Raw genomic sequence first — 17500 nt, forward strand, 5'->3', positions numbered from 1 at the left:
CTGTTCAATGAGTCAAGTTACAGTCCACACAGTATCATTGGTATAAATGAGCAAACCTCTCCCCAAGGTCCGGAGGCTCTGTGAGCTATTAAGGCACGGGCGTCTCGCATGGCGAAGCTCAGAGAGAGAGGGAATGTTTTTGGGGAAGAGAATGGTTGTGCTGACATCCTCTCTCGGTGCAATCCCTTGTCCTTGTAGGACAGAAGAGAAAACAGCACCAGAGGCTGACTTGGCTGTTCCTCTGAGCTCCGTCATAAATCCGACTGAACATTTCTGAACATCTGTTGTGGATGATTAGCTCCATGGCTAGCAGAGTTTGACCAGGGGGAGTGAGAACCAGTGTGTTTGCGAGTCGTGTATGTGTGTACTCGATGCCTTGCAGTTTTAAGAATGAGGGTTTTGCATATTTATCCCCCCTGACGCATCTTCTCCTTTTTTTTCAATATATAGAGAGAAGGAAAAAATATTCTTGTAACCGTTACGTTATCCACAAAACACATTGGCGGGCATGTATTATCACGGTCCCTGGGGAATACTTGTTTAAGTCTCAAGGTCAAACTTAGTTAACCAGTTAAGTTTCACTAATAATGGCAGGGCAGATGCTTGAGTTTCATTTCAAAGCAAGAGTGAGGGCTCATTAGCCTGTGTGAGCTTACACTGGGACAGTCTTTTCCCTGGAAGGTGATCAATAGATAAGAGCCAGATACAGTCTCTAAGCAGCGGGAGTGCATCACAATCACGTATACTCCTTCCCTTCTACGTGCAGGTAAACCACAAGATGATCATTGGTCAGAGTTCAAAAAGGTAAAGCCTCCTCCCTTTTCATACTGAAATTTGACACCATGACATCACACGGTGGGTTTGGCTTCTCCCAGGCAGTCCCCGACTGCCCCTCAGTGTGTGAACAAGCTGTGACTCTGAAGGATCTCTTCCCAAGCTACTCTGCGATATAGCCACAGCTGGAAACTTATTACTGGAGAGCAAAAAGACAGTTCTTCTGGTTTAATGAAATGCTGTGAATGGAATAACTAAGCAGGAACTGGAGACGACTTTCTCTCACACAGGGTATCTTTCAGGAATAATCTTTTCCGATACTGCTGGATTTTCTTTTGTAGGATTTGGAAACTTGCTTTCTGGAATAAGTGCCTCGCAATAAAGAGGAATAAAAAGTATTTCTTTAAAATATTTCTTTATTTAAGTGGACCTACTTGAGATACATGGGTAAGTTCGAATTTTTTGCCACATAATCAGCCTGACATGAAAAAAACAGAAGTTTTTTAGTTCCTAAAACGAGTAAAGAGGCACAGGTGCATTTTTTTTGAAAGTGGGTGAACTGTGTAAGATGGTGTGAATTTCATTTGCCTGTGTATCCCTCTCCCAGTACCCTGGTTTTTGTTTTGGGATCTAACTTCTTGCAACTTGCTTGGTATAATAAAAGTAACAATATAAGTTGATGTGTTACACTTCAGTGGTCAGGTATTTTCTTACTACTCTTTTGTCTCCCTTACTTTTGTCCTTGCTCACTCTTGCTTGTGAAGCCAAAACAATAGTTTAACCTCGTGTTGGCTTAGCTCTATTGGCTGGCTCTCTGGCAAATTGCCTTGTCTGGTGCAAGCCCTCCCCTACGTATTCAGAGGACTTTGAAAAGAAGGGCCATAGAATGTCCCTTAGCTACCGCTGCTAAGGTTAGACACCCTGCAGCTCTACTGCATTAGGCCTACGCTGAGGCTAAACAACCTGCTTTTTCAGTTGTCTATATCTCCCTGGGCAATCTCGAGGGTAAAATTTCAGGAACAAGAATTTCAGTTAGAAGTTGGCTACGAAAGGCTTTGAAATCCCAGATAATTGCAGAGGAGAACTTCTGAAAGTCACAAAATGTGATTTGTGGAAAATGGTTGAGTCTTGGTTGCCACAAAGCATATGCTGTAATGGGTGTTTCTTTGTGTGTCTTCAAGTTTTGCTTTTCCTATAATTGTGAAGTACACCGTTATGAGTAAATCTGCAGGACTCTTTTTGATCCCGTTTAACCAGCTCTAAATGTTCCCTTCAGATGCAGTTGTGTGATAAATCTTTCAACTGAGAAAGTTTTTGACCGAGTTTTTTAATCTTGGCCACAGAAAATGTGGCAGTTGTTACTCAGTAACTCTGGAGCACAAAAGGAGGGTTGATGTCAGTGGGAAAATCTTTTACTTTGACCTTTTCCATCAAAGCTGTCTTAAGCTTTCAAAAAACACAGCCAAGACAGCATGTTTGTTTCATTTTGTTTGGCCTTTGAAAGGGCCAGACGTCCCCATAAGTCTGCTCTGCTGTAATGGGAACTTTGTGCTATTTGTACCAAAAATCGGTTGTTGTTTTTTTTTTCTTTTTTGTTCAGTGTGGAATCTACCTCTGTTACTGCTGATCTCAAATGGTTCCCTTAGACTTACTTGAAAAAAAAAAAGATGGTTCAGTTTGGTTCAAAATGTCCACTCAGCAGCTCTGTAGTGTCACAAAAATGACAAACTGTCAACTGTGGTCATTTGTTGAAACAGAGCGACCCTTGTCCACCTCTTGGGTGATCTGTAAGTCGATGTCCTTCACCTCCGCCGGGCAGGCCGTCCTCTTTTGCGACTGTGCCTCAGTCACCTCATCAGCACTAACGTTCCAGAGAAACATTAAGTGATGTCCTGAAGAAATAACTGCAGCCATTTGTGTACCACTGCTCTTTTATTAAATTCCCAGACCAAACATGGCCTATATAATATGCTTTGCTCAAAAGGCTGTCTTGGTTGAAGTCTTTCCTTCTGAATAAATTACCCTGTGAGGAACAGTCAGTCACTCAATCTCTCTCCCTAACGGATTCCTCAAAAGTAATTATGGGCTGAGCATATGGATTTTTCCATAGAACTTGATTTCTCATCATTGGTGGATTGGGTGATGTGTAATGACTTGTTAACGCATGACAGATTTGCTTAATCACTCTCATGCCTGTTGGGACAAGAAAGAAGTTGCTTACAATCACAGATCAATCTCTGTGAAGGCGGCTGTGTCAGTGGAGCAAGACATTTGCCGCGACACATACTGTAAATAGAAAACACAGAAGGGTTTGTTGGGTTGTTCAAGTTCAAAGCTTTGATGCTGATGCTTAAACAAATTCTTTGGTCTCAGACTTTAAAATCTTGGCAGAGGCGAGGGGGGTGTTCATTCGTTGGGTGTCAGCAATTGTTGCCCGACGCTGACAAGGTCATAGGTAGTTGTTTTATGTTGACGAGGCCCAGTTCTCAATACTAAATAAACATGTTTACACAGTTAACATGTTTATGAGTGTGACAGATACATCCCGCATAACGTGCGATGTCAATCAGCGGCCACTGCCTGTGTGATGTGCTAGCTGTGCTGATAGTCACTTTGTGCTTTTATTTGTGACACTTCCTTCTTGCAGACAGCGACTTATTCGTTGTGACAGGTGCTGAGGAGAAGGTTTCGAAAAAAAGGCCCTTCTTTACCACTAAAATCACCAGTGTTTTGACAAGAATGCTTTTCTCAGCTGCCCCAAGCAGAGAGCTCATTTGATCGAAGTAGGTCTTTGCGTATCCTTTGACATCCGCGCACACGTTGAGGTTTTGACACGAGATCATATCCGAGACAGGTTTATTTTAGGGATGGCATTGTTATTTTTGTTGTAAGTAAGTAAGCGATGAATGGAAATCGTCCTGTTTAAAACAAACAAACAAACAAACACTACATCCATTAAAGAGTAGCTTTCGGTCATTGTTAAAAGTGAACTGAAGCGAATCTGGGCGCTCGGAGCATAGATTACATTCTTGTCTTTCCTCCCCTTCATTCCTTTTCCGCGCTCCTGTTTACATTATATATTTTATTCTGCATTTTAAATGTATCTTTTATGGCCTGTTACAGCTTACCATCAGAGGTCTGTTTTGTGCTCATAGCCTTGCACCTTTCATTTAAACCGTGGCTTTTTGCATTACAGCCATGGGTTTCTCAACGGGAACACAAATCCGCTTTGTCAGAGAGGACATTTTCCCCCTTGCACAAAACTCATTTCAATTCCACATCATCCCATTACGCCTCCACATTGATTGAAACAGCCTCCATTTCCAGGGGTAGCTGCATTTTTCTGTAGTCTGCATGTATGACAAGGCCAAAGCTCACGCTTGTATATGTGCACTATGCGACGGCGCAGGTCCGAAACGTCCAGTGACCATGGCAAATAGAAATTCTGTAATGCATTAAACTATTTTCTGAAAGTGGAGAAAGCTAGAGATCACTGTTGTCTCTGTTGCATGATTGTATTCATGCACTAAACTGTTATGTCACTCAGTTATTCCATGGTACACTGATATTGATCTTATTGCTGAGGTAGTGTCTTTCACTGGAGTAAAACAAGGTCAGATTTCTTCCTCTTGGACGACCATTAAAGGGAAATGAACTTTGCAGCTTTACCTTCCTCTTCATTATGGCGGGATAACTGTGATGCTTAACTGCACAAACAAAAAAAAATGTAGGCTTAATTTATTCTGTGCTTGGTTCAGGAAGTATAATCATGTGGCTGATTTATCCCTGGGCCTCCACCAGCACCCTTGTTTGCTCAGCCTCCCAATTTCTTCTAATGCCTTGCTGTGCTTAAACCTGACATTCTGCTTCATTACTTTATCAGCCCTCCTGTCACTTCTTTTATCAGCCCACGCGTGTCACTTCTAATGAAATAACGAGTCTTCACACTCTTAGCTACTCATACACGGATTTGGACATGCTTGCGTTGGAGAGCACAGAATGTGTGTTTTGTGGTGGGATGCGTTCAAGATCAAACATTTAGTTTTTGTTCATCTTGTGGCTCAATCCTCAAACACAGGTAATAACTCTTCCTCCTGCAGAACTCTTGGGTCCCAGGCTTGTTTTGGGAAGATGGATGGAGATTCATTTGGCTTCATTATAACGCCTGACTTATTTATAGCCTGCCTGCGCAGCGCCTCTTGGCCCACTGTGGCCCGGTAAGGATGCTGGAGGCTGCGGCATTGATGAAACATTCCTGTGTCCAGGGGGTATTCTCTGAGGAGAGCACTGCTTGTTTAAGGGAGGGTGATAATACAAGAACCATGGGCAATGCCACTGAAATCTTAATTCCACCAGCCCTGCCTAGCTACAGCATTCCTACTTAAAAGCTTTTCCTCTAGACTTGCGCTGTGGGGTGTTGGGCTTGGTTGTGATGCCACAAAGCCCAACATCATGAAAGCATGCGATGTGGTCTTGTCTTGTTCTGTGAAGGTAGTTTCCATAACAAACAACTGAAGGGAAAGCTTGCTTAAAAATATTGAACCCCTAAAACACACTTGTATATTCCGCCTATGCACAATTTGGAGTTCCACAGCACCAATCCCAAAACCTTTATCTGGATCTCCCCCTTTAGCCTTAGAGATTACTGCTTCACAACCCTGGAGCAGGGATGCTGTCTGCCTGGTAATTTGATGGCTAATCCCCTGCCTCCTCCCTACAAATCTCTTCCCTGATAAAGGGGTTGCCTCTACATTAGTAAACATGGGAGACTTGGCCGCTTTGGCTGACTGTTAGACAAGAGGACTGGTTGAGGAAGGGGGAAGTATATGGATAACCAGCGAGGAAAGCCCCTTTGCATTTTGTGCGATGAAATTAAATTCAAATATATGCCAAGTTGACTGTTTATACCAGAGAAAGGACTTTAAACTTGCTGTTAGAGCAATCTGTTTCTTGCATGAGGTAAATAATGCATAACACATTTTTGTACTTGTTGGTCAAAGTCTTATAAAAATGATCCCTCTGGTTCAGTATCTCTTGAGCTTTGTGGTTTTAATGGTTTGACGGGGAGCTGTGAAAATGTTGTGCTTTATAGAGCGATTCCATAAAAGTCATTGTTAATGCACATTCATTAGCTTTTTGACCCGAATATGTTATTCCAATGCTACTGCCACGACTAGACACGATGGCTCACTTAAAAGGAATTCGCTTTCTCAGATCTTACTTCACAGTATTACGCTGGCCTGTATGGACTCGGTACGTGACCGAGCATTACTGATTGCAGACTCAAGTGTTTCATTTGGTTTTAGCCTACATCCCCTGCATCATTTCTGGTTCCCGGCTCACTGTTTATCTCCTGTGATGGTGCATCAACAAAACGCTAAGCCTGGGAATCAAAGCTGACGCCTTCAGCCTAAACATGCTCAGCCAAGTTTAACAGGACTTGGCAAGATAGCATTTAACCAGTCTACGGCATGACCTCATCATGGCGACTGCAACATTGGCTGTGATGGCTTTTCATTTGCTGACCTGACAGAAGCACTTTAGGCGTCAGGGTGGATCTGTTGAGATGACTGACAGGACCTGTCCCTGCACGTCTTCTTGTACGCGGAACGTCCTGGTGTTCGGTTTAATCGTTGTCACAGAGTGAGATGACATGTCAGCAGAAATTTGGTGAGATCTCTGTTTTGAGCACTTTGCAAACAGTCTGAAATCACATCTAAACAGAGTGACTTCAGTAAAGGTCCCACATTGCATGTCTTTTTTGTTTTTTACGAACCCAAGATGTCTTTGAGCAGCATGTATGTGTATTAGTGACTATAAAGATTGGTTAGACCGTGAGTGAGGTTTACTTGGTTTTTTAGGTTTTTTTGTGTTTTTTCGTCTATAAATGGCAATAAATCTGTGGCATGTTATGTTCTACTTCACTTTTCTTCCTGTTCTTTGTGCTGCTGTAACTTGTGAAACCACAAATTAAAGTCTATGTCAACTTTAGAACAGTTTACTGTATTGGATGTATTTGTAAGTTTGCACTGAATCTCTGAAGAAGCCCTTGTCTAATTATTATTTTATGAAGTGGATTCTTACCGAACAATTTGATTAGTCATTAAAATCGTCTGACTCATAGTCAGCCTGGATTTTCTCTAACTGGATGCGTCGATGAGGTCTGTAATCACACTGTGTGTACTGTGTGTGTGTGTTTTGTGTCAACGTCTTGTTAGTGAAGCTACAGAACAGTGACTCTACACTGGCGGTAATTGATAGTCTACGGGCTGTCTCAGCTGCAGGTAAATCCTATCTGTGTGGAAGGGGGTGGGGTAGAGGAGAGAGTATAAATAAGTCTTCCAAGGACTAAGGATTTCAGTATAACTAGAGGCAAAGGGTGATGGTTGAAGAAGTGTTTAATATGGTAGAGGTTTTCCTTTGCAGACACTTAAAATTCTTTCCAGGATAGCACAGGCTTGAATTTACATTTCAGCTTTATTTTCCCGTGTTTCACAATATGTAATACCCCATGTTGTCTTTCTTTTGCATTTATTCCTTAAACTAGTGCATAAACACAAAGTGCATGTGCTTAAGTGTGGCTTTTTCCTCCTTTGAAACGCTTCCATCAGACTGGCAGTGAAAATGATTTTTGTGCTTTACCCAGAGAGATGGACCGTAGAGAGAAAGCAAGATAGAGCAAGAAGGGGCCGAGGGCCAGAGAGATTGGTCCCAGAGAGAGATTCATAGGTAGTAATGAGGACGTTGGTGAAGTGCAGGTCGTCGTGTTGTGGCTCTGGCCTGTCAGTATAATGGACCTTACTAGTCAGCTGGCGATCGATTGTACTGCTCACGACCTCGGCCGCCTGTTGTTCTTCACTCTTCCTGTCCGTCAACCTGCCACCCAGAGATGGAGGACGAAGCAGAATCTTTTCCCAGACGACAGATGCCGTGTCCAGATACTTTCTCATTACCTGAAAGGTGGCCTGAGGAGAGGAAGGCAGGTCTACCTCCAAACTTCCATCTAACACAATCTGAGCAGATAGCCAAGTACTATTTTAATTAATTATTACTATTGTAATTCATTTATTTTTTGCCTGTGGCTAGTAAGCACCAATCAGAATTCAGTTGGTTTGGGACTACAACTAATCATCTACTTTTATTATTATTATTATTATTATTTTTAATAACAAAAAATTCGGCTAAAAAAAAAGCCCAGCAAAGAACCTGAGGCATTGTTCTAATCTTATGAGCTAAATCAAGTTAATTTGTTGTTTCTTGTTAAAGCACGTACAGCATTTAACTGATGTTTATATTTGATATTAATAACTTTCTGGTATTGTAAAATTTGGTTTTGTCTACCCTGACACTTGTCGATATCTCATGTTCATATCATGTAGAAGAATATGTTAGATTAGAAACTTATTGGCAGACATGCCGAGTTAGTTTAGAGCCTACATCTTCCTAATTGATAGCTCTAGAGCATAGTTACTTCCTGCTAGCATTATCCTCATTTGATGAACATTGTCCAAGCTGAGAGTCCCTGCTTCTCTTGCCCTTTATCGAATGGCCTCTGCCTATTCCACACTAATCTCTTTTACATTTTAAATCCTCCGGCCTCTGGAGAGCGATGGGGATATATGGTTCCATCTGCTCCAGCAGACTGGCTCATGGCTGAGACAGAGAGAAAGAGACAGAGAAGAAGGCATGGTCAGGGAGAGAGAGGAGGAAGCAGGGGGATGGAGAAACAGAGACTGACAGAAAGACAGAACAGCTTATTAGAATCTGCCTCTTTTCACTCGTTAGACAGTAGCTGAGAGGATAGCCGCCTGGAATCCAAGGCAGGACACAAGTTGGACCAGGACCTTGAGGGATTTTGTTTTTTCCACATTTGCAATTGCAGCTAACCCAAGTTAAATCTGCCCAGTCTTAACTGTTTCAGGTTGGCCATGAGTCTTAGCTTTCCTTTGTGTAACACCTGGAGTTTTTGTTTCAGGGTAGAGCTCAGAATAGCATTCGTTTGTGTTCTTGTTTGTGCACCTGGTATAAATGCCTGATTGTATACAAGGTGCTTTTCCCACTATGCCTCGAGTTAGTCTAACCATTCTTTGTGTCAACACAGGGTTTGTTCTTCTGTACCTCAGACCGCAGTGGATTGTTTTCCCTTTTACTCCCACATGCCCTAATGTAGGGATAGATAATAAGATAGTTTCATCTGTGAGTTTTACCTTTGAGAACACAAAAGCCCATTCAGTAGGCTATTGTATAAAAAAGGACATTCTGTGTCATAAAATAAATACAGTCTACAGCTGCGCACCCTCACGTCTGTGTTTAGCGGTTGATTTTCAAAGGTGTTATTGTGGCTGACTTAGCAGTTCCTTCGAGGTAGATCTGCATAAACAGATGTAGTGAGATAAGGAGCTGCTTGCAAGATCGCAACAAGATAAACATTCACTCCTTCATTTATGAATGACCACTTTTTCTTAATAGTCATCGGTAGAAGTCTGGTGAATATGTGCAATCAAAAGTTAGGGTGTGCAATATAGATATACCTCTCAATAAAAAAAAAAAACAGTGTAATTAAGTTCTAGACACATCAAAGAATTTTATTAATTTTATGAAAAATTGCAAATCCAATAGTCTCTGAAGTCCTGCATTATTTTCTTTTATAGGATACACTAAAGTAAGGGAAGAAGCTTCGTAAATTATCTGCCAGTCTCATTATATACATCCTCATACACCCCAACCTTACTAAGCATTGTGGCAAACAATAACCAGTTGCTGTGCTGTCATCGAACACTAAGGCCACAGCTTCTTTCTCATGTCGGCCTCTGGAGGGTCCATGCCAGCCAAAGAACTTCACTCCCAGCGCTTTACAGTTACTAATCTGGGCTGACACCAAGCTGATTTACAATACCCCCTACCCCAAACAGTGACTGACTAGAGGTAATTGATTTAGAACAGTGCAGACACCCGCTGAATAGTATGAAATCCTCATACACTATGCAAAGCTTGCTCCCATATTCCCACCTTAGTGCCAAATGTAAAAAAAGAAAAAATATATGCATTTAAAACTAAACTTCTTACAATATTTCCCTTTTGGAAAATTTCTGCTGTTTCTGGACACTGCAGTCTGTCCACATTATATCCATGGATGAGCTGAACCTGAACAACTGCCTCTTGTTTGGCCAGTTATTGATCTATGGAGCTCTATATTTACCAGTCTTTGGGTGCACATGCCTTCACTCTGTTTGTCTTTTGCTGACGGAGACGAGGCTTTCTGCCCAGGGGGTGGGGGATTGAAGTCCTCTGCGTGGTGCGAAGGGGTGGAGGAGTGGGGGGTCCATGCCTTCTGTGCTGCCTGCCTAGTCATTTTATGGCACCATCTGTCCACAAGCTAACTGTCAAGTAGTGACGTCTTAGCTCATCTTTCTTGCCCGACAGTGCGGATTTTCTTTTGATATATATGTGCACATCTGCTGTTGAGAATGTGTCTCAGTTTATATTGCTAATTTAATGTTTGGCTATTTGCACAGAAGCAATTAATTATTCACTAATTCATTTCTAGACATCACTAAAATAAATACTAAACAAAAAGAAATCTTAAAACCTATTTAAATCTCTCAGCTAGGGCAAGGCTGTGGGCTTTATACACTATTAGAGACCCTGAAGTAAATAGAAAGCTTTGCTTTTACCATGCTCAGTTTTTAGGCCCCCACTTTGAGCAATTCTAGCTTGGCCTAAATAACATTAAGATTTTATGTTCAGTTGAAGTTGGAAGCTTATTCCCTTGGCCAATTACATTTAAACTCGATATTTAACATTGGTTGACATTTAATCCATGCCTTGGGTTATTTAAAATCTTGACTTTATTCTAAGAATATGATATGTCAGATAAATAGCTTTAGAATTATTTATGTCACCTTTTATTTAATAAATTGCATTCCTCGGGTGTCAGAAGTTAACATACATCCTATGCTTATTTGGTAGCATTGTCTTTAAATTATTTAACATGGGTCAAATGATTTGATTATTCTGCAACAAGCTTTTCACAAATAACTCTGGAATTTTGCCTCATTCCTCCTAACATAGCTGATATAGATGAGCGAGGTTTGTAGGCCTCTTTTTTGCACACACTTTTGAAGCGTTATCCACAAATCTATGTTGGACTTCAGCACCTCTACTTTCTAAGAGAAAGAAGAGGCAGCCTGGCCCCATGCATGTTATACTTGCATGCTGTTTGTACACATGAACTTTGTGCCTTTTTAGTTTGATTATTTTTTTCCTTTTTTTTTGGTCTTGTGTATTAAATTTTGTCAGAAGCTTTGTAACACATAACTTTTTTTAATGTTTTAGTTTTTCCAATACTTTTTCTAAACTTCTAACCATCCAAAGTTGTGCATCAGATTCAGTCAATTTAATGTAGGGGTTAGTACATTTGCCTAACATGTGAAAGAGCTCCAGTTCAAAACTGGGAAAAAGCACGGATCCATGGAACGGTTTGCTTCAAGCGTAAAATCTGTGCCAAATCAGAACATGCCGATTCATCCGCTGCGACGAGCCCTTGCGAATAAGGGAGCATCTGAAGGAAGCTTAAAACTGAGAAAAATCTGGCTGAAATTGTTGGAAAAACCTTCTGCTTATAGTAGTTTTCTCCAAAAACTGTAGCTTACTATGAGAGAATCTCTAAAATTCACATTGAATTTTCCATACAAGGCTTGTAGAGTTAAGAAACGGCCTTTAGATGAAAGAGTGACAAATTTTTTTTTTTGTAATTCACCTTCTTACTTGAATGTTGGACTGTAATTTTTAAAGTGAGCTGGTTTAAATGGGTGCTAAGGAAGGAAAAACTTGCTATTTAATGCACTTGATTGGTTCATGTACATGCAGCATTTCTTTTATTTGATGAATGTATGTTTTACATTGAGCCTGCCTTTTGATTTATTGCAGACCCCTTTGGCCAGCAAGCACTTTGTTGTGTAAGCTATTTTCTCTTTGCTGTGCTGCTCCACAACGCCAATAATCCTTGTTCAATAAATTCAAATGGAAGTGACACTTTGGTATGTCTTCTCTACTATGTGTAGTACATATCATTGTATTTCATTCCCAGATTGATTTGCAGTTGAAAAGATTGGTAGCCCAACACAGCTGATTGTAAATCCACACTCGGAAATTTATGGAAGTGTCTGAATTTTTGTTAAATGTTCATATAATCAGGCCAAATTGCAGATGATAGTGTATCATATGGGAAAAGCCAATATGCAGTGGTGTTTGTATTCTGCTGAGAGGCAAGTTGCCGCTTGCGTTAGACAATAACAGTAGCGTGATGCATCACGTCTGCCCCTCATGCGTCACAAATGACGCCAAAACGCATCATGGAGACTGTGCGTAAATGTCGACTTAAAATTTACACATCTCCTATATTGCCTCATTATTAAACGGTGGTAAATAAACTTCTAGACAGAAAGATACCTTGATTTATTACACATGCTTTCATTGTAGGTCAGCACAATCAGTGCGCCATCGTTTCTATTGCTCAACTTAAGTGCACAAGTCTGTTGTAGGTGTCTTTTAGTCTTGTAATCTTGAGCTCTGCAATAATGTGTTAACAATTAACTTTGTGGTATCAGCTTGTAAACAGAATGGCTGTAAAATTCGATAGGTCACAGGACATTACCCTTTGTTAGGGGGATTTCAGTGCAGTCTTGTTGCAGCTCTGTAAAAAGGACGTGCACCATCAAGTCTGTAGACACAGCAAGGCTTTTCGAGTCGGAGGGAAAACCTAATTTGGTTACTTTGCACTTTCATTTTACAATATGGTGCTCACCATCTTGAGTAATTCTCACAGGTGTTGTGATATTGTGTTCACTGCTGAGGTTTTAAAAAAAAAAAAAAAAGGGAGTGCGAGCCTTCTAGGGCATGGAAAACTAATCAACTGCCAAAACACCGCTGTTGAAATTCAGCTTGTAACTGTGTTTATGGAGCCTTTGCAGGTTACGCCAACACAAACCTCTTTGGTCTGGGTTTATCAGCCCCAGAGACGGCCGTGATTAGCTCCCCACGCTGCTAGCCATATATCTCAGCTGTCCCACCTCCCAGCGTTCAGGATGACCCATTAAATAGAGACGGAGAAATAGAGAACATGAGTAGGAGGGTTAGGGACATTGGAGAGCAGAAATGCTACCTGTAGTTAGCGTAATAGTAGTGTTTACTCAGGCTGCGCGCTCTCTGTGTGCAGCTGCATTGTCTGTCTGCCAACTGACATTTCTGTATGGGTGGCCACACCCTTGCCACACACATTCACAGGGACTAATAACCTAAATGACAAGCAACTGACGTGGACGACAAACAAGGCGACCGGGATAGGTGTCTGTTAAGTGTCTATATTCCCCTTCCTTTTGAGCTCACTCAAAGCTCTTTTGTCCTCTACAGTTTACTATTTTAGATATTACCCTGCCATTGTTTCTTTGTTAATTACATCACTAAACCGCTTACTCTTCTGCCTATTGTATCGTATGTAGCTCCACAGACACTTAAGGCTCAAAAAGCTTCCATAAGAAGTAAGTCACTGTATGCCCTGTTGAATGGGAGCATTATATTTAGGCTCATTTCTGCTTCATCAGTTCAATAACTGATTCTTCTCTTTCATGTTCCCTTTGTGTTTCACCAAACTGCCATTCCTGCAGAATCACTTCCCTATAGGATGCGTGGTCTTGGCATTTTGACAAATTGGAGAGAACCACAGTCGCACCATAAATTGTTTCGCCTAGCTGCGGGCCTCCGAATCATTACTTACATCTCAAACTATGTGGAGTAAATTAAAAAAAAGAAAGAAAGAAAAAGTCTGGGTTTGTTGAGAATTTCTGCACTTTAACAGCAGTTTGCTAATCTAGGAAATTTGAGACTGGAATTTATTAATCCTGGCCTCCCCTAAGTTTATTAAAAAATGTGTGTGTGTGTGTTACAAGTGATAATGAGGTGGAGGACACAAACAAATCTATGGCTTTGCCGCATTTATTATTTCCCTGAATCTGGACACCTTGTCATGGGTGGTTTGCTAATTGTGTTTCCATAAACTTGCCTACAGTAGAAATTCTGTTCATTATAAACTGCTTTAACTTGACAGCGGAGTATGTTTGGTTTAAACCAATATATATATGTATATAAGTAGGAAATGGCAAACCAAATATTGTTAGCTAGAAAATTAATCTTGACGGATGTAAAAAATGCAGAACTTCGATGCATGTTTTCACATTGTAATTCATGAAGAATCAGCTTTGTTTGTGCACTTCATTTTCAAACTGGATTAATTGTTGTTGCTGTAAAACAGTTTTATCTCCTGAATTTAGCAGACTAATTATTGTGAACATTAATTATCGTCTCTCAGCTGAAATGATCTGGACGATCAGTTAAGCAGTAAATATGCACTGGTTACTTTGTCACTCTTTCGCGCACACAAATCAGGCTTTGGGGTGAAATCATTAGCGAGACAGAAGGATTCATATACAGTTGCACGGGGGCAGACAGCCACCCCTAAATGTTTCTACTGTTTTTCTCGCGCTCTCCCACGTCCTCGCAAACAATGCCCCCTTGTGTGCCGAGCCACTTGCTCAGATTTCGAATCACACTGCACCCTTTCCACTTTGGTGCCCTGTCCTCCTCTCGTTTGCACTACTGCCAGAACACAAATGGACACAGTGGCAAGTGTTGTCCCGTAGTATTCGTGTGCAGCAGGGAGGGACCAGGCTACACTGGGATAAATAAGTAGGTAAATAAATAAAGAATAAACCTCGCTCTAGGAATTTGTCTTATTGAAGATGAAAAGCATCTGCCTCTCTCTGGCATCTGCTGTGAAAGATATCCCTCCACCGCTAAGGGTTTGGAGCACGGCAAGTAGCCAGCTCTATCAGCCTCGCTCTTTCTCTACCCACCAACGTGAACCAGCGCAGCACTGGTGTACACAGAAACGAACGTCAAAACAAATTTGTCGGCCAACAAACTTTTTTCTTTTTTTCTTTTTGCAAAGCTAACTTGAGGTATTAGCTTGAAATAAAAACGGGTTCTAAATGTCTTTAATACCAGTTACAGAGTGGTGGTGTGATCCAGTTCTTTGGCACCCTGAGCCGAGTGTTTGTGTATCTTTTTCTTCCCCACACTGCAACAGCTTTAACACAGCGACAATAAACCGCTTTCTCATTACCAGTTAAGGTGAAAGGCGCAGAGGGAGGCTTCTTTTTTAAATTATTTTGCCACAGGGGTTTTAAATGATTTCCGCTGCACTTGTGGGTATTCTCCAAAACTCTGCGTGCAGGGAGGAGTATAATACAGTTTGATACGATCACAGCTTGAACTTTCACTGACGATAGATGATGTCGACTGTACACGGTGTTTGGAAATTCCTTAGACGCCAAGTTTGTTAAGAATAAAAAAAAAAAGATTGGCTTTGCAGACATAAAAGCCTAGAGGAACATTCCTTTAAGTGACAAACGGTGATAAAGAGCTAGCTGTCAGTGATGGCTGTCTGCTACTGTGGCCAGGTGAGGCATGAGCAGGGACTCGCGTGCATTCCTTCACATAGTTTTAACTCGGTCGTGCCTGCTTTTTTGTTTACCCAGTGACATGTCAAAGGAGGTGAAAGTAGATCTCAGATAAAGAAAAATAACTTTATCTAATAGCTATTGTATAGACTGTTTTGTTTAACAAAGAGGGCGGTCGAAGAGTTGCCCGTTGTGTGCATTTTTGTTTTTTATTTGTTTCTACCCGCATTGAAACAGCCACATGAGTAATGGGCTGCTCAACACCTCCACAGGATTAGAGCCCACAGCATTAAGAGTTTTTTTTCCTCCACGAGATACTGGAGGCATTGTGTTCCTGATGCTCTAACGTATTTAGCTAAACTGAATAGACTGGAGCTGACTGGCCACCCAGCAAGCCTCAGGATATTCCACTTTGTGAGCGCTTTGTCTTTTAACACATATCAGCAAACGGCACTGTGTAGCCACCGCAGTGAACTGAGCAGCGAGACTGAACAAGACCGACTTAGATTTTGGGGTTTTCTGTTCAGTTCTTCTTGTAGAAGCTTTGTACAGAATCATCACCAGGCTGCTCTCTTTAAGACAAAAGTAGATTTAGTCAAACTTTCAGAACTTTTCTCATTTAAATTCAGTTTTTTTAAGTCCTCTGGAGATTCTGCTTTAATTCCATCAAAAGAGAGATATCTATCTATACCATATTGTGCTCTCTTTTACAGCATTATGATTACTCATCGCAGATGGCCATGGGCAAGGGAGTAGGGATAAGAAATTTAGTTAGCTCATTAATGGAGATACGCAGTTACTTTGTTTATAATAGCATTAGGCATCGAAACTGGAGGCTGTAACAAACTTAAGGTCATATATCTAAATTCTTAATCAGTTGGCTTAGTAATCTTCCTTCACTAAATCTAATTCCTGAAAAGACAAAGCATCGGTTCTTGTGCCATTCCATTTGAGGGACAGCTTTTGATTTTTCTGTTTCCACTTAACACAAAGGAGAAATGCTCTCTGTCTCGTTTAATTGTTGTTCATTTGTGGCACACCTGCTGCAGGCTTGTTGGTCAGCCATGTCCCCCTTGGGGTGTGTTATATGTTAAGTGTTTATGTATGCATACATGTCACTCTGAGATCACTGCACTTTGTGTGATTCGAACCCATCTGGTCACCGTTTCAATTTCCTAATGGGGGAACATTAAGGTGGTCTTTGGGGAGTTGTGTTTAGTTGGTCCACTGGGGGTTTTAACTGATCCCCTTTGTAAGAGGTGCGCTGAGAGGCTTAAGCTCGCCTCCACCCCCCCTTTGTTCTTTTTATTTTTTCCCAATAATTTCTCTGTAAAACTGTGCAGCATTTGTTCCCCCCGACTCCTTTGCTGATGTACTTTTTGTGTTACATTCACTTTGCTTACTTCCCCCTGCCCCGAGCAGGATTTGTTGTGGGTACTAGATGCCTTGTTGATCGCGAGCAAAGATCTCCAGCAACGTTTGCTGTTGTTTTCTTACAAGTATACAAAGATTCTGTGTCTTTGGTTCTGCTTTGCGACTTGCTTTTGATATTTCTGCATTACTGTGTTATTATGCTCATTCAAATATATGCAAATATAGCGTGAGTTTGAATACTAATGGTTCTGTACCCCTGTTCTGCATGTGTTTGCTCTCCCAGGTGTTAGTCTTTGATCCTGTCAGAGTGGGACGCGTCTAGCAGGGGACTGAGGAGGGAGCAGTGCCAACTTGGAACATGGTGCCTAATATTCACCTGGCAGGGCCCCTTCTCCCCAGAGGGGCGTTGCTGTTCCTGCTTTTACTCAGCTGCATAGTCTTCTCTTCTCTAGCAGACAGTAAGTATGCTCATGTACCTGTGAAGTTCTGCCCTGGCTTTCCCACCGTCTAATAACACATTAAGCTTCATTTAGAGGCGTTCTCTTGATTTAAAAGGACTGCCGTAGCTATAAGTGGAATTTAACACGTGACAAAGGTGCACTTTAACTGAATACATCAGGAGAGCAAGCTCTCACGCTGTGCAGAGCAGAGCTTTGTTTAAAATAGAATATAGATTCCATTTACATTTCATGCCTTCAGTGGATTCCAGCAAACAGAAATAGCTGCTTGTCTAATGCGTGTCCCCAAGCATAAAGAGCTTTAACATCTCAACTAAAAATAAGCACACAATGCAGGCAGCGGAGATCCATCGGCCTCTGTGCCCGGTTGTCAATCCG

The 17500-nt window shown here is 41.4% G+C and overlaps 1 protein-coding gene across 20 annotated transcripts in view; it reads left to right on the plus strand.

Moving 5' to 3' along the window:
* Positions 1-17500, plus strand: part of LOC102196236 (receptor-type tyrosine-protein phosphatase F) — a 157017-nt gene that overhangs the window by 41131 nt on the left and 98386 nt on the right. For 19 of the 20 annotated variants that reach the window (XM_005729094.2, XM_005729095.2, XM_013909787.1 and 16 more), the window contains exon 2: positions 16948-17122. In XM_005729094.2, coding sequence (XP_005729151.1) covers positions 17023-17122 — 100 coding nt within the window. In that variant the 5' untranslated portion in view covers positions 16948-17022. Of the gene's footprint in view, positions 1-894; positions 1222-16947; positions 17123-17500 lie in introns of those variants that run through there. The other variant, XM_013909783.1, reaches the window with a different exon arrangement.

This window comes from Pundamilia nyererei, unplaced genomic scaffold, assembly GCF_000239375.1.
Source record: "Pundamilia nyererei isolate P.nyererei 1_Seehausen unplaced genomic scaffold, PunNye1.0 scaffold00031, whole genome shotgun sequence".
Taxonomy (NCBI): domain Eukaryota; kingdom Metazoa; phylum Chordata; class Actinopteri; order Cichliformes; family Cichlidae; genus Pundamilia; species Pundamilia nyererei.